Source organism: Opisthocomus hoazin, chromosome 28 (assembly GCF_030867145.1).
Source record: "Opisthocomus hoazin isolate bOpiHoa1 chromosome 28, bOpiHoa1.hap1, whole genome shotgun sequence".
Taxonomy (NCBI): Eukaryota; Metazoa; Chordata; class Aves; order Opisthocomiformes; family Opisthocomidae; genus Opisthocomus; species Opisthocomus hoazin.
Genome location: NC_134441.1, coordinates 3,258,320 through 3,274,844, shown reverse-complemented (window position 1 = coordinate 3,274,844; position 16,525 = coordinate 3,258,320). Strand labels below are relative to the sequence as shown.

General features: G+C 60.5%; 2 protein-coding genes across 3 annotated transcripts; one reads left to right on the top strand and one right to left on the bottom strand.

The window, feature by feature from the left end:
- Window positions 1-80: 80 nt before the first annotated feature.
- On the bottom strand, window positions 81-6,997 carry DUSP11 (dual specificity phosphatase 11). Of its 2 annotated transcripts, XR_012766337.1 has the most exons (10): window positions 6,908-6,997; window positions 6,509-6,584; window positions 5,451-5,582; window positions 4,680-4,803; window positions 4,066-4,126; window positions 3,020-3,066; window positions 2,472-2,547; window positions 2,069-2,197; window positions 759-1,049; window positions 566-655 (listed from the first exon to the last, which is right to left on the bottom strand). XR_012766337.1 is itself a non-coding variant. In XM_075444828.1 (9 exons), the coding sequence occupies exons 1-9, from the start codon at window positions 6,940-6,942 to the stop codon at window positions 397-399; spliced, it is 939 nt and encodes a 312-aa protein (XP_075300943.1). In that variant the 5' UTR covers window positions 6,943-6,997; the 3' UTR covers window positions 81-396. The 2 variants fall into 2 exon arrangements, 1 of the variants encoding a protein (XP_075300943.1); XM_075444828.1 differs by lacking the exon at window positions 759-1,049 and having other exon boundaries at window positions 81-655.
- A 2,569-nt stretch (window positions 6,998-9,566) lies between these two features.
- Window positions 9,567-16,207, top strand: LOC142364700 (prominin-2-like). The gene is given in 24 exon segments (XM_075444743.1): window positions 9,567-9,933; window positions 9,935-10,181; window positions 10,390-10,439; window positions 10,551-10,753; window positions 10,880-11,000; window positions 11,193-11,256; window positions 11,342-11,431; window positions 11,537-11,736; window positions 11,823-11,897; window positions 11,987-12,050; window positions 12,167-12,326; window positions 12,445-12,597; window positions 12,954-13,077; window positions 13,634-13,725; window positions 13,812-13,896; window positions 14,021-14,167; window positions 14,286-14,357; window positions 14,432-14,524; window positions 14,636-14,689; window positions 15,098-15,178; window positions 15,382-15,450; window positions 15,602-15,691; window positions 15,920-16,026; window positions 16,144-16,207. Coding segments are annotated over 24 exon segments (2,703 nt in total). The 5' UTR covers window positions 9,567-9,735.
- The last annotated feature ends 318 nt before the right edge of the window (window positions 16,208-16,525 follow it).

The window sequence follows — 16,525 nt, the reverse complement described above, 5'->3', positions numbered from 1 at the left end:
TGTGGTTATGTACTGGCACAATCACAGCATGGCCTTCGGGCCAAAGGTTCAAGGGAGGCTCCCCGGGACGCCTCTTTGGGGTAATTCCAGCGCCCTTTGGGTCCAACCTTTATTTTCCGCCTCCCTCAAAGATGGGAGCTACAACTCCGCTACGACCCGGGGCGCCAAAATTCCTGCGAGATCTGTAGAAGTATTAAGAAGGAAGGGAGGAAGAAAGGAAAAATAAAATCATCATAAAAAAGAGCCGTGTTAAGGTGACGAACACTTGCATTTGCGGCTCCGGACTGCTGGTGGGGGCTATGGCAGAGCCGCTTGTGCAGGCGGCGAGACCCATCCCGGAGCTCCTCCGGGGCGAAGACGCAGCCCCGGATGGGTTTTCGTTGCGTGCCACGTTCCCTACGCCGTAGCAGCGGGTTTTCTCCGTCGACGCCGGCGTTTCCCGGCCGCGCGCGTTTCCCGGGGTGAGCAGAGGTGGGGGCTCTGCGGGGTGAAGCGGAGTCCATCGCGCTGCTCGTTAGCGGCTAATGAAACCAGACAGTTCCTCGCCGCCAAACTGCACGACCACCTTCGCTCCGTCACCTCGCGCTCCAGCTCCTGGTGCTGTGCCTGCACCTCGCGGCCTCGCCTGCGGTTCTTCTTGGCCCTGCCGGAGTTCCTGGAAGAAAATTCGGAAGTTGCCAGGAGAAGTCACAACCCCGCTCAGTTTCCGCACACGGAGCCCGAAAGGTTGTGAAACTCCTCAGCCCCTCCAGGCTTACCCGCTCCCTTTTGCTCCAGCTGGAATCACAGAATGGTCGGGGTTGGAAGGGCCCTCTGTGGGTCACCCAGCCCAACCCCCTGCCCAAGCAGGGTCACCCACAGCAGGGGGCACAGCACCGCAGCCAGGCGGGTCTGGAATATCTCCAGAGAAGGAGACTCCACAGCCTCCCTGGGCAGCCTGGGCCAGGGCTCCGTCACCCTCAGAGGGAAGAAGTTCTTCCTCATGTTCAGATGGAACTTCCTCCGCTTCAGTTTGTGCCCATTGCCCCTTGTCCTGTCGCTGGGCACCACTGGAAAGAGAAGAGTAGGGCCAAACGAGCCACTGCTCCGCTGGACACAGGTGCTGGGTGCTCCCGAGATGGTTCCGGAGCTGCCCCGCAGCCGGGTGCTGCCAGACGCCATCTCCCATCTCGGACAAAACTGTTGTCCCCTCCCCAAAAAATCAGGGCTCGTTCACCCAGCGTGCTGTACGCCAATATACACACAGAGCAGAGGTATTTTACGACGTATCTGCACTACTGCGGGTGTCTGTGTGCCCCGGGTCACGAAGAAGCTCTTTACCTGCATTCACTGTTCCCCTGCCATCCCTGCTGAGGCAGGAGCAGCCTAGGAACACAACGAGAGTTATCGCCTCACCTCAGGGAAGAGCTGCCTCACTCAGCGCCCGATTCAAACCCCTCTTGTCCCTCAGATACCCTGGGCGCGTCGCAGCCCCGCTAACACCAACGCTGCCAGCTACGTTATGCTGCATCTACAGGCGTAAGCGCGTTATTCGGAGGCAAAGAGCTTTGCTGCTGTGGACACCAGGAACCCTTCACCCCTGATATGTAGGCTCTGGACAACCACAGAATCATTAAGGTTGGAAAAGACCTCTAAGACCACCAAGTTCAACCATTGACCCACTCCACCCTGCCTGCTAAACCACGTCCCCAAGTGCCACCTCCACTGGCTTTTTGAACCCCTCCAGGGATGGGGGCTCCACCACCTCCCTGGGCAGCCTGTTCCTATGCCTGACCACTCTTTCAGTACAGAAATTTTTTCTTATATCAAATCTAAACCTCCCCTGATGCAACTTGAGGCCATTTCCTCTCATCCTATCGCTGGTTACTTGGGAGAAGAGACAAGTTTCAGGGAGGGTTTTCCCTCCCCCTACCCCGCTGCAACAGCTGGCAAGGCAAGGGGTATTCTCTTGCATGAGCTGCAGCTTGTAAAAATCCAAGTTTAAGTTTCTTAAAAATGAGAAAGCAGCTCTCCTTGTTCTGTCTGCTCAGCTGTACGCAATGTGGAGAGGCGAGAAGCCAAAACCTACCTGGGCATCGCTACGGGGGATCGGTCCGAACAACGCGGATGATGCTTGGCCATCTGCTTTTCAGTGTTTGGTGCAGAGCCGGATTTTCCTCTGCAGGGGCCCGAGCCTAAATTCTTTAGTCCGCAGTTCCTTAAAAAGAATTCTGTATGTCTTGACTGTGCCCATAAACCATTCACCAAGTGATCACAACAGCTATTTTACGCTTAAACCCCCACCTCTTTGCATCACTCCTCCCCAGAACAGGGGAGGGTAGCAGCCCTATGATCTTCAAACCCAGATCTCCCAGCCGCCCACCGGCCCGTTCCACCTCCCTTCTGAGGAGCTAGTTGTGTTTTAACATCTCTTGCTCGACAGCGGCTCTCCTTGGGCACATGCACTCGCTCACCCACACGCACAGACTTACATTTCTGTAGATCTCTTCTGCAGATCTTGGATGTAGTTGGTTCTCTCTATAGGATGACCTCGAGCCCTGTTGAACACTGGAGAGACAGGTCTGAGTTACAACAATGCTCTGTACAAATCCTCCTTTGGGCTGCAGAGTACTTAAACCCCTTTAGAAGGATTTTAACCCCTTCAAGCCCTACGTCCACACTCTGGTCACACAGGGTGTCTCCGCTCAGCGTACCGTCCCTCACACGACAGCCAGTGACAAGGCAGCCAGGCGGGCAGAGCTGCAGCGTGGCACTATCCGACCCGCGCTCAGCGCCCGCCATGCTCACTCAACCCCGGTTAGCTCCACAGTCGGGCCATAAACTTAATTCCTTCTTTCCTATTACCCCAGAGAACCCCTAACACCCCTCCTCCTCCAGCTCCCGTTCTACACAACAGGAAAACACACACACAACCAAAACACTGTTACCTCCCCGGAGCTGGCCCAAACCTTTGGACCATATCAAACCACAAGCCCACGACAGACATTTTGCATCCTAACAAGAACACACACATACGTACGCTCTATGGCAGTATTCGGCTCCATGCCTTCGACATCGATCAGGTACCTGAACAGATTAGCAAGAAAGCTCTAATTATGTAACTGATTATGGAAATTATGACAGGATAGTGCTGATTCAAAAAAAAAAAAAAAAAAAAAAAAAGTAACTGGGAAGTTTTTAGAGGAAGGGACCTCTGTGGGTCACCCAGCCCAACCCCCTGCCCACCAGAGCAGGCTGCACAGCACCGCGGCCAGGCGGGGCTGGAATATCTCCAGAGAAGGAGACTCCACAGCCTCCCTGGGCAGCCTGGGCCAGGGCTCCGGCACCCTCAGAGGGAAGAAGTTCTTCCTCGGGTTCAGCTGGAGCTTCCTCTGCTCCAGTTTGTGCCCGTTGCCCCTTGTCCTGTCGCTGGGCACCCCTGGAAAGAGTCTGGCCCCGTCCTCCTGACCCCCACCCTGCAGATATTTAGAGGCATTTCTAAGGTCCCCTCGCAGCCTTCTCTTCTTGAGGCTGAACAAGTCCAGCTCCCTCAGCCTCTCCTCGTAGGAGAGATGCTCCAGTCCCCTCCTCATCCTCGTAGCCCTGCGCTGGACTCTCTCCAGTAGCTCCTCATCTTTCTTGAACTGGGGAGCCCAGAACTGGAAAGAGTACTCCAGACGGGGCCTCACCAGGGCAGAGTGGAGGGGGAGAAGAACCTTCCTCCACCTGCTGGCCACACTCTGCTTAATGTACCCCAGGAGACCACTGGCCTTCTGGGCAACCAGGGCACACTGCTGGCTCATGGTCAGCTTGTCCTCCACCAGCACTCCCAGGTCCCTCTCTGCAGAGCAATGGCGTATCAGCATCTGGTCTGCTGAAATTTGGGATAAAAAGTGCCCCTCCCCCCAACAACCCTCTTGAAGCTCAAAAGCTTTAAATCCTCCCAAGCCTGGGACTACGCAGGTCACTTGGACTCTTGTTTTACTGGTGCAACGCTATTTCCCCCCGGAGTAACAAGAAGCTGGCAATGCCACCACTTAACTCGGTGTGAGTAAGGACTACTCAGCGTGACTAAGAACAACTCACCGACAAACCAGGTAGCCAGTTCTGTTTAAGCCATGCGTGCAATGAACTCCGATGAGTTTATCTGTAACACACAATAATCAGGTTCTATTTAAGCGCTCTCTCTCCAAAACCCAACCGGAACAAGCTCATTTGCATTCGTCCTCTAACAGTGACACCAGCGTAAATAATCAGCAATGACCACGCAACGACAGCACCATATTTATAATGTCTAATAAGCGCCACCAATTCAGCTCATTAACTCATTTAATTCTGTGAGCTCATCTGCATGGTCGCACAGCTCACTGCAGGGAAGACGTATTCAGAAGCTCCACCAACAGCCACCCCACATTTTTCCGAGCACTAACAGCTTGCTGCTTACTCCGCTACCAAAAAGCGATCAGTATCTACAGCCAGGCTAGAAACGCAGTCTCAAACTCAATTAAAGCCTGACTTGTTGCCAAATTATCAGAGAGCCAGCATGAATTCCTCTATCACCACAAACCAATCTTATTGCCTTGACATTCACATGCCAAGAGAAGCAAAACTAATCCACGCTGTTCATTAAAACCCCGCTGGCCTCCAAGCCTGCAGCGCCCTTCCCAACAGCAGCAACATCAGGGAAATCCAACGCTTACCATTGTCTTTGTTGTCTCTCAAAAACTTTTTTACCACACATTGGAACTGAAAAATGGTGTGCTTGTTCGGTATTTCATGTCCCATTGTCAAGATCTTTGAGTAACAGAGCGTGGCTGGGAGCTCCTGTAAGAAAGAAAGTCAATAATTTCCAGAAAAAGTCCAAGGATTCTTACCAATTAGACAACCATAGACCGTCAGTCAGAAAAAGTTGAGCTTTACAACTAAGCCCAGAAGAGCAGCAACACACTTTTAGGTAAGAAAACTTCTGCTTCACCCCCTTGACTCCTCTCCCCCCCCCCCCTTTTTTTTTTCCTATGACACAGTACCAATGTTCCAGAGCAGCCTGTTTGCATTTCTGCTTCTTGTGCCTTTGCTCTTTCCTCCCTGAGGAAGACGAAGCACAAGCAGAAGCTGGAGCACCTTTCCAAGCAAGTAACCGCACCTTTGATACCACAAGCCAAAGCTGGTTGTCATCAGCTCTTCACTCAGGAAAGCCTACAAAACCCAGCTTCAGGGTATCCCCCAACCTGTGCTGGTTGGTACAAAGAGGGTCTCCACGACGGGGGCTGAAGACCCCAGCCCTGTATTTGATCAAGGACAAAGACCCTGTCCCGATGGCCCTGCAATGCTTCAGCTCATTCCCTTGCCAGAGGATTTGAGCGCCTCACACGCTTCAGAGTTATTTTCTTGCAAGAAACATCTTCCACTTTATCAGCAACACCAGGGCTTACATAGAGCTTCATCCCCCAGACAGTAAGACCAAGACTGACCTCTGGCTCGTAGTAGCGAGTTGTGTACGTCAAGTCAATGATCAGGCCCAGCTCTTCCTTCTGCTCTTTGATTTTCTTAATGAGGTCACGAGGTGAAAATCTCTCTTCTGGATGAAGGTTCTGGTTAAAGCTCTGAGGGAAAAAAATGTTTAAGAGCAGACATTAAGCTCAGGTGCACTGTGAGCAGTGGGAAGAGGTTCGTGCTCCAGAACCTCCCAACGGCCATCCCTTCAAAGAGCAAGATGCAGGCAAGGAGCAAAGGCAGACGCAGACTGACACACAGGTTACACCGAGCCAAACCAGAACGCGCTGAGGCCCTCGCTGCTTTGGGACTGTTCAGCTGAGGGTTCCCAGGAGTGACTGCAGACTTTCTACTTTAACAAAACACTGCAGCGTGACAAACACACCCAGAAACTGAAGTTTTTGTTTGGTGAAAGCTGTAAGATAGGTTTTCAGCTCTCATGAAAGTGAGCAAACAGTGCTGCTCCCCACCACAAGCTCCACAATCCCCACAGACATGACCCAGTGTTTTAGGCCCTACTGCTGTGCTCAAACCACTCCGGAGCAGAGCTCACCCCCAGCACACAGCGGCAGGGACCTCCAGGCACTGCCACACCGATCCCTCGCCGCCTCCGCTCCCACAACTCGGCTCTGGCACCACATTCACCGAGCTGCGCAGCCTCTGGGCCCCTGGCAGTGCTGGCGGGGGCTGCCCGCAGCATCCCTCCTGCCCTAACAGAGCCGGCCTGGACAGACCTCCCTGAGTCCGGGGTGTGCAGGTGGTGCTGCCAGCACCCAGAAAAATGCCAGCACCCTCCAGAAGCCGCTCTGGGTGAAGGCCACCACGAACCCATCACACGTTCAAGTGGCAGCGACTGCCCTGTGCTTCTCTCTGCCCCAGGTTAAAACCCACTTACCAAAAATACAGAACAAAATGACCTACTGACGCTCCTCCTCGTTTTCCTGGAAGGAATTCTCTCACTGATTCTCTGCAAAGCCACACTTTGCCGCAGCCGTTTTCCACCCCAAACGTGTCCCGGGTGCCGGCGGGCACTTACCTTCTTCAGGGGGACCTTGAAGGCGATGAAGCGGGTGCCCGGCAGCCTCCGGCCCAGCGGGATGTAGTCGGTCCACCTAAACCCCGCAGCGCCGAGGCGTTAAACGGCCGAACCGGCAACAGGCCCCGCGCTCCCCCCGGCCCGGGGACCCTCAAACCCCCCAGCCCCGGCGAGCCGAGCCCCTCCACCCCCCGCGACGCCCCCCAAGCTTTCAGCCGCGGCTCCCCGCCGCCCGGGGGCTGCCACACGCTGAACGCACCGGGCCACGCAGCCCCGCCGCTGTCAGGGCCCGGCTCCCCGCAGCACCAGGCCGCACGCCGCCGCAGCGCCCTGGGGAAGCCCCGCGGGAGGCCCCGGCCCGGGAGGAAGCCGCGGAGCAGCGCGAGAAGGCGGACTCACCGCTGGGGTACACTGGAAGCCCGTTGGCGCACCATGATGGCGCCGGCACCCGACCCCTCCAACAGCGCTTCCGCTTCCGCCGCCGTGACCCCTCGCGGCCGCCGTCCGCGTCGGCGTAATCACGCTACGCCCCGCCCCCAGAGGTAAGACCACGCCCACAACAACAAGGCCTCGCCAGGACCACAGCGAGGCACCCAGGACCCCAACAGAGCCCTCGGGACCCCAGCGAAGCCCCCGGGACCCCAACAAAGCCCTCAGGACCCCAACAGAGCGCCCAGGATCCCAACAGAGCCCCCAGGACCCCAGCGAAGCATTCAGGACCCGAACAAAGCCCCCAGGACCCCAACAGAGCCCCCAGGACCGCAACAAAGACCCCAGGACCCCAACAGAATCCCCCAGGACACCAACAGAGCCCCCAGGACCCCAGCGTAGGCCCCAGGACCCCAGCAAAGACCGCAGGACAGCAACAGAGCCCCCAGGACCCCAGTGAAGCCCCCAGGACACCAGCGAAGCCCCCAGGACCCCAGCAGAGCCCCCAGGACCCCAACAGAGCCCCCACGACCCCAACAGGGCCCCCCCCGGCGGGGTGTGATCCTGTGGCGCCGCCTAGCCGTTAGAACTGGGTACAACAGCCCCGGAACCGCTCTCGGCGTCACCGCCCCCGCACCCGCGTCATCGCCCCAGTACTGGCGTCATCGCCCCTGCTCCAGCATCACCTTCCCTGTACCAGCATCACTGCCCAGTACCAGAACCAGCATCACTGCCCAGTACCAGCATGACTGTCCCTGCACCAGCATCACCTTCCCAGTAACCACATCACTGCCCCAGTACCAGAACCAGCATCACTGCCCAGTACCAGCATGACTGCCCCAGTGCCAGTGTCACCATCTCAGTAACCGCATCACTGCCGCAGTACCAGAACCAGCATGACTGCCTCAGTACCAGAATGACTTCCCCAGCACCAGTGTCACTGTCCCAGTAACCGCATCACCGCCCCAGTATCAGAATCGCCTTCCCAGTTCCAGAACCACCATGCACTGACAGCCTCACCGTCCCAGTATGAGAACCAGCAGCACTGTCCCAGTATGAGAACCAGCAGCACTGTCCCAGTACCAGTACGACTGCCCCAGTATCAGCATCACTGTCCTGGTACCAGCGGCACTGTCCCAGTACCAGCACCCTGGTTCACCCCAGCATCACAGCCCCAGGACCGGCACCCCCACCCTGTGCCAGCACTGGTACCAGCATCCCCAGTACCGGCATCCCCACCCCACGCTGGTACTGGCACTCCCAGTATCAGCATCCCTACTCCGACCGGATACCAACCCCCCGATACTGGCATCTCCACCCCACCCTGGTACAGACATCCCCAGTACCATCACCCCCAGCAGCAGCACCCCCTATCCCACTCGGGGCACCCCCCGCCCGGGGACCCCCACCCCAGGCGACCCCGCGGGCTCCCCACCACGCTCACCCCATACCCAGTTCAGCTGCCGCTGGCAGCAGCATTTGCCCCTCGGGGCAGAAAGAGGGAGGAAAAAACAACCCCAAATTACCCCAACCCCCCCCGATCCCCCTCCCTGGGGCAGCACACGCGTGTTGGCATTGCGGGGTCACCAGTGCCGGCCCCATCCCTTCCCCTCGGACAGGAAAATCACCTCCCCCCCCAAAAATATCATCTTTGGGATGGAAAATTGTTGGCATGGTGAGGATGGAAAACCGCCGTTGGCATCACCGTCGCCGCCCCGGTACCAGCGTGTGCAGCCGGGGCTCCTTCACCGCATGCACACACATGTACATATGTATACATACATAAACATACATGTAGCGTGCACGCAATGGCTCTCCCGACGCCACGCTTTCCTGGCCCTGGGAGTTTTGTCCCAGGAGAAGGACTCGACCAACCCAGGGCAGGATTTTCCAGTCCGCGGCGTCTCATTCCCAAGGGGGTGGTGGGGAGCAGCACCCTGTGCCCAGCCTGGAAAGCTGCTGCCAGTGGCTCCGGCCGGGAGAAAACCCCCTTTTCCGCAGGGCGGAAAACCACACGGATTAGCATCAGCGCCGGGAGGACGGAGGTGGTGGGGAAGGGCCGGCTCGACTCGCCCCGCCGAGCAGAGCACCCAGCTCCTGGGGTGCCCCGCGGCCGTCTGAGCTGCTCCCCCCTCGCCCCGCTCCGGGGAGATCAGGTCGAACCTCCTTCGTTTCCAGAGCACCCTGTAATTAGCGCTCGGCCCATGCCAGCGAGCAGGATCTGGCCCTGGGAAGGAGCCGTGGCTGCCTCGGGGTGCGAGGCTGGGGCCAGCTGAGCCTGGAAAACTCATCTCACACCTGGCTGGCGAGCAGGCATCGCCGGCTGGGGCTTTGCCGTCCGTCTCCGTGCGTTCCCCGTTTTTCCTTCTTTCCCAGCCCGTTGCACACGGTGCTGCCCCAGGGCTCTGATAGAAGGGCTCGGAAGGAATGGGAAATTATATCAAAGTAGCTTTAATGATATTTTCTAATTGTTTGTAGTTCTTATTCTTACGGCGTCAGCTCGGGACGCAGTTGTGAAGGGCCATTTTGCCCCGCGGGGACCCCATTTGCGGGCATGGATCCACCCGCAAGGGCTTTTCCACCCCCTTAAGTGATGCCCAAATCCCAGATCCCTCCTTCCAAGGTGACGCCGAGCATCCTCCAGCCCAAGGACAGGGGGTTCACCGCCACCTGACCCTCTCCCCAAAACCCCTGGGGACGTGTGGGGGGGGTTTGCCACTCGTTTTGGGAACGGCCTTGACCGTGGGGACCCCGCGGCGGTGACTCAGGGATGCCGAGGGTTGCGAAACAGGCCTGGGATGGTTTGGGAGACGCCTCCACGCAGCCCCGCCAAGCCCAGCCGCCCCGGGGAGCCCGTCGGGGGAACAAGCCACAGCAGCGTCTGGGCTTTGCGCGGCGGCTGACCCGTCAGGCAGGTTTCCCGGAGCAGCGAGCCGAGACGGAGAGAGCCATCCGGAGCCGGGCATGCCCCTCCGCCCGCTGGCAGGCTGACGGAGCCCTCCCGGCTCTCTCCTCGTCGCCGAAGCCATGCGGGCAGCCGGGTTGCTGCTGGCTTGGGCGCTGCTGCGTCCCGCTGGCACCCAGCAATGCCATCATGCCGGGCCCGGTGGTGTCCTCCGCTTCACCGACAGACACGCCGAGATTCGGGTGCCGGCGTTGCACCGGGTACCCAGTTCGCTCGATCCCCTCTACGGCCTCGTCCGGCGCTGCTTGGACCTCATCCAGCAAAACCCCTTGCCCACAGGTAAGCCGGGGAGCCCGGACCCCACTGCCATGGATGCCGGGACCACCGGGGTTTCGCCGACTGCAGTCCCTGTGTCCGGAGCTGCTCCGGGGTTTCTGAGCTGCTTCACGGAGCGGGATGCTGCCTCCGTCCCGGCCCCGCTGCCCGGGGACGCTTGGGGGTGCATCGGGTGGGACCTCTTTCACCAGCGCCGCGGTTTCTTTTGCAGAGCTGCTCAGGGCAGCCCTGAACGACCCCGGCTCGGTGCGGACGTCGCAGGTGAGCCGGGACGTGGGGCAGGGGATCCTGTGGGGATGGCACCCACCCGGGCACCCCGAGCACCCCAAAAGCTGGGTGCATCGGTGCTCACCACGCTCTCCCCCCACGTAGGTGGTGCAGTATGAGCTGGGCTACGTCGTCTGCGCCGCGGTGGCTCTGCTCTTCACCGTGGCTGTGCCGGTGGCCGGGATGTGCTTCTGCTACTGCCGGAGCCGCCGGCGGTGCGGGGGCCGTCTGCGTGCCCACCGGCGCTCGCTGGGCTGCCGTCGCCGCTGCCTGCTGGCCTGCCTGTCCCTCACCTCCCTCATCATCCTGTGAGTCCCCCAATGCACCCCACGATCCGGCTCCCTCGCCCCGGGGTGGGAGGAACCGCGTCCCGTGGGGACGGGGCTGGGAGGCTCTACCGGGCAGCCCCGTCACCGCCTGCTCGTCCCCGGCAGGACCAGCGTCGTCTGCGCCTTCGTCACCAGCCAGCGGGTGAAGGAGCAGATGGAGCCGGGGCTGGGGGCCGTGCCGACCACCCTGCACACCCTGCGGCAGCACATCACCAACGTCCCCCAGGTGGGTCCCCGAGAAGCCTCCCCCCAGCGCGGGGTGCAGCCCAGGGGCGGCTGTGTTTCCCTCACGGAGCAGTCTGGGAGCCAAGAGGAGGTGGCGTGGCTGCATTAAAAATGTATTTTGAATGGCAGCGTGGGGCTTCCTCCCCTCCCGGCGGCTGCTGCCCCCGGCCGACCGGCTCCTCTCTCCTGGCAGGGGGTGCAGATGGTGGTAGACCAGTTCGAGGTGCCCCGACAGCAGATAATCTCCGACCTGGGTGGTAAGCACCGCGCCGGGCACTGGCAGGTCCCATCCTGAGCTTCCCACTGGGATGAGGTGCCGATGGGGTGCCCGATACCTTGCAGGGCTCAGCCGGAGCGTGGGGCTCTCCATCCATGCCCAGCTGCAGGAGATGACCTACGCCGCGCTGGCAGACCTGCAGGACAGGGCTGGAGGTACGGCCGAGCGCGGCTCTCCCCGGGGCCGGTGCCGAAGCCTCGCCGGAGAGCCGGGGCGGCCGAGCGGAGCAGTGCGAACTAGCCCTGGGCTTTCTCTTTAAGACCTACAGACCTCGCTGCACCATTTACAGATTCTCGACAAGACGGCGCGGGCGCTGGCATCGGCGCGGGCCGAGCTGGAGCCGGCGCTGCAGGAACGGCGTCGGCGCGTGGTCGCGCTGCTGGATGACCCGCGCTGCACCTCCTGCGCCAGCGTCCTGGGCAGGGCACAGAGCCTGGAGCTGGGCGCTGATTACGGCAAGGTGGGACAGGGTGCTGGTCCCTCACCAACACCACCACCACCCCTCCGGCACCCCTGAGGCTCACGGATTGCTTCTTCCACCCCAAGGTGCCATCGGTGGAGAAGGTTTTGAAGGCGTTGGCCGGTCTGCCCCGAAGCGACTTTGCGGAGATGATTCGCCAGGTTGGGGGGGGGGTCAGGGTGTAGCAGGAGGGTCTGGTGCCCGCAGGCAGCCCCGGCTGAGCCGCTCCGCACCCCCTCTTTCCTCGCAGGGCAATGGCACCTTCAACTCCATCCCGGAGCTGGCCGTGGAGAGGATGGCGCAGGTCATCCAGGGTGAGTGGGACTGCCGGACCAAGCAGGGACATCATCCGTGGGGCAAATCCCAGTTTGGGGACATGGGGTGAGTTGCAAGGACCGTCCACCCCTCCAGCACAGCCTTGGCCCTGCAGATCTACGGGACGAGATGGCCCGCGTGACGGAGAAGGTTCAGTCCATCGCCGATGGCTTCCCCCTCCCTGACTACACCCGGCCTGTCAGCGAAGCCCTGGTGAAGGTGGAGGACAGGAGCCAGCCGTACCTCCGGGAGGTGGAACGCTTCGAGCAGTACAGGTGACACCTGGGAGCATGAAGGGGTGCAGGGTGTGTGGCAGAGATGGGTGCTGAGCCCTCCCCGAGCCCCAGCTGGTGCATCAGCCCCATGTCTGCGCCCTGCTGCTCTTTCCCCCAGGTGGATCGCGGGCACAGTGCTGTGCTCCATCATCCTCCTCATCCTCGCCTGCAACGTGACAGGGATGGCCCTGGGGGCATATGGGCTCTCCAAGCGGGAGGACCCGAGCGACTACGAGTGCCGAGGAGAAGCTGGCGCCAAGTTTCTCCTGGTGTAAGCATCTCTCCGGGTCCTGGGCAGGTGGGGGCTGTTGCCATCTCACACCCCTCAAAAAAAGAGGGGTAAAGCCAAGGGAGGAACCGGGAGCCGTTCATGTGGAAAAGCTTTTGAAGCCGCCGCCTGCGCCTGTGGGTTTGGGAGAAGCTGCTCCTCCCTGGGAGCTGGCAGCTCCGGCACCCCAGCCCCGCTGCCCGGCACACCCGGCTCCCGTGGGCCCTTCCCAGGAAGGCCGGCGTGCCCGGGCGCGGGAAGGAGCCGTGGGGCTGCAGCTGGCTGGGCAGGTCCTCACAAGCCCTTCTGCCCGTTCGGGTCTGCAAAGCTGCCGCCGGCGTCTCCTCTCCCTCTTTCAGCGGCGTGGGCCTGGCTTTCCTGTTCTCCTGGCTCCTCGTCCTCCTGGTTTTCGCCACCTTCCTGGTCGGGGGCAACATCCAGACGCTGGTTTGCAGGAACTGGGTCAACCAGGAGATTTATAAGGTGGGTGGCCACGCATCCACCCATCGCCCCACAAGCCTCTGCTTGTGTGCACCAAAATCACCTCCAAACACTCCGCATCCTTTCCCTAAACCTGACCAGAAAAGCCTCATCCTAAACCAGAAGGTTGTTTAAGGATTAGAATTAGGTCCTTGGATTTGCATCAGCAGTGGGGAATTGCCCTTGTGCTGTTAATTTGCTCGAGGCGATGATGGTCCCGCAGCCGTTTGGGGATCCTTGGGGTGCTCGGGGCTGGCAGCAGGCTGCGACGGGGCTGGAAGCAGGGTTGGGAATGGGATCAGGGCTGGAAGCAGGGCTGGGAATGGGATCAGGGCTCGTCTCGTGGCGTGCACCCGCAGACAGGTCCCTGCACGGGGCTGTCTGCTGCTTCCCCGCCGAACACCGCCCGGCAAGGCTCTGCAATGGCAATCACACAAAGGCAAGATCAGCTCTGGGTGGGATGGGGTACCCCAGGACGCACCTGTGAGGGCACAGCACCCCCGAAATCATTGCTGGGAATGCCTGCACCTGACCCTTTTTTTCCTCCCATGTGGCCCAGTTCATCGACACCCCTGGGAACCTGCCTCCATCCATGAACCTCACCCGCCACCTCAACCTCCGGAGGGACTCCAACCTCAGCGCTGCGTACCGGTGGGTGCCGCAGGAGCCCCCCTCTGCCCCTGTGCATCCAATGCCTAATTTGGGGGTCATGCTGCCAACGTCCCTTCGCCTTCCAGAGAGTGCAAGAGCGGCGCGGGGCTGTGGGAGGTGCTGCATCTCGACAGGTCCTACGACCTGGATGAGCATCTAAAAACCCCCAAGGTGAGGGCTGGCTCCAGCCAGAGCTTCTGGCAATGGTGCAGAGATGGATGAGCTTTACTGGGGTTACTGGGATGGAGGTTCCCGGCCCCAACCCTGCAGCATCCCCCTCGTCTCGCCCCTGCAGTACACGGCCGATTTCCAGAAACGCCTGGGTGACTTCTCAGCGCGCCTGGGCGACGTGCGGCTCCTCCGCAGCGAGGGCAGGCAGGACCTGGAGACCTTCGCCCGCAGCGGCATAGATGAGGTGGACTACGGGAGCTTCCAGGAGGAGGTGAGGGGACGCTCGTGGGGAGCTGGTCCCTGCTGCAGCGGGCAGGATGCGGCCACCCACACTGGGGCCGGCTTCCAGGGCTGGATTTTGGGCAGCTGCCAACTCCATCTTCTCCCAGATGAAAAACCCCGTGGTGCTGACCAGCCTCCCTGGCTTGGCGAGGAGCCTCGAGGGGCTGCAGAAAATGCAGGTGAGCGGCGGGGCGGGCGGTGGGGGCTGCCCGTGTGCCTGCAGGGACGTCCTCACCCCATCGTCCCCCTGCAGAGGAATGGCACGGTGGCGGGGAGGCTGGCCGCTGAGGCCCAGGCCCTGTGGCAGATGCAAAACTCCACGGTGCAATCGCAGGAGGCTTTGGTGGTGAGTCCGTGCCAGGCTGGTGGCTCGCGGTGCTGCCAGTGTTTGCTCAGTGGTGTCCCCATGAAATGGGGAACAGGGCTTTTGAAGCCTTCTCACCTCTCTGTCCCGCAGGCAAAGCTGGGGGAAAGCGTCCAGTTCCTCTCCCGCTTGGCGCCGCATCTCCAGGTACTTGCATGGTTTTTTCTAGCTCTGAAAAATATGTGGTATCCTACGGGTCCTGCCTGCCAGGGCCCCAAAATGCCAGCCACAGGGTGATGGGAGAGCCAGGAAAAATGCCATCCGGGGAGGACCGGTCTCCTTCAGGGATTACATTTGCTGCTGCAAATCAGAAATTCCCCTACAGCACTCGGGGCATCTTGGTGTCCTCAGCAGAGCTGTCCCACAGTGTTTAATCTCACCCGCTCCCTGCGAGGGGGTTTCTCTGCTCGGGGCAGGTCCCTCTTTCCCTGCCCTTCAGCAATCAGACCCAATTCGAAGCTCGCCACATGCATGGCCCTGCACCCCGTGCTCCCGGCACCCCCGTCCTGCTGCTCAGTGCTCTAAGGATGCTCTGCCCTTCCCACGCTTCCCCAGGAGCGGGTGAAGACGACGCTGGCCACCACGGCCTTGGTGGAAGCCCGGCTGCCTGTGCAAGCCCAGCAGATCCTCCGGCAGGTGAGCCAGGGCTGGATTAGCACTCAGGGGGTACAAAATTCCCCACAGCCAGAACAAAAGACTGAGAACAGGGTGCTGCAAGAGGGGAAAGGGCACCTGAAGCCTCCAGCCCTTGTTTCCAAGCCTGACATTAGCCCAGAGTTGGTTGGAGCTGGGCTGGGAAGCATGATGCTTGCCCTCCATGCTGCCTTCCCCCTGCCCAGGAGATCGGTTGCTTCACGAGGAAGGAGCTGCGGTACTTCACGCAGTACCTGAACTGGGTCGGGCAGACGGTAGGTGCTCAGCTTCGCCGCAGAGGGATTCTTTGGGGCTGGGAGCCCCCATGGATGCTGTGTACAAGCCTCTCACTGAGCCGAGGCAGCAAAACGCATCCCCCTCCGAGCCAGGGGTGGGTTTATGCCTTGTCTCCACTTCTTATTCCAGCTGAGGGAGGACGTGGCGTCGTGTCAGCCGCTCGCCACGGCCCTGGACAACGGGCGGGTGATCCTGTGTGACCGCATCGCTGACCCTTGGGTAAGGATCCTGTCCCCATCCCTCTGTGGGGGTTTGGCGGGGACCCGCGTGGTGCAGCATCCCACCACCAACCAGCATGAACTCAGGGCAGCCAGGGCCAACAGCAGCTCTGACACCCCCCACACACACCAGCACCAACTACCGCAAGGCTCCCCAAACCCCTCCAGAGCCTGGGGGCTGCCTCTCCCCAAGCAGCTCAGTGGGGAACCCCGTGCTCTCTCTTCGTAGAATGCTTTCTGGTTCAGCTTGGGATGCTGCACCTTCTTCCTCATCCCCAACATCATCTTCGCCATCAGGCTCACCAAACACTTCCGCCCCATCCGCAACCGGCTCATGTAAGCAGCAGGCATGGGGTGGGCAGGTGGGCTGCCTGGGGTGGGAAGATACAGGGAGGGCAGATGTAGGCTCCTCCTTGACACCCCCCCCCCCCGCGATGTTTTCTCCTTCTGCAGCTCTACAGGTTCAGAGGAGACTTGTCCCTTCCACATCCCCCGTGTCACGGCGCTCAAGCTCTAGGACAGGGGTCTGCTGGGTGCAGCAGTGTGCCCTGCGCCCCAGGAGTTCCCATCAAACTTGTCCCCAAGCATTGCAGGGCTCCGCATCCCTCCGACATATCGCAGGGCTCCGGGTCCCTCGGACATCTCTTCCTCAGTGTCCTTCAGGGTCTGAGCATCCTTCCCAGGCACGAGGCACTCCTCTCCATGCGCCGTGGGGCTCCGGGTCTCTCGGACATCTCTTCCTCGGGGGCTGAGCATCCTTCCCAGGCACGGGGCACTCCTCTCCATGCGCCGTGGGGCTCCGGGTCATTCGGACGTCTCTTCCTCGGCCGCCTTC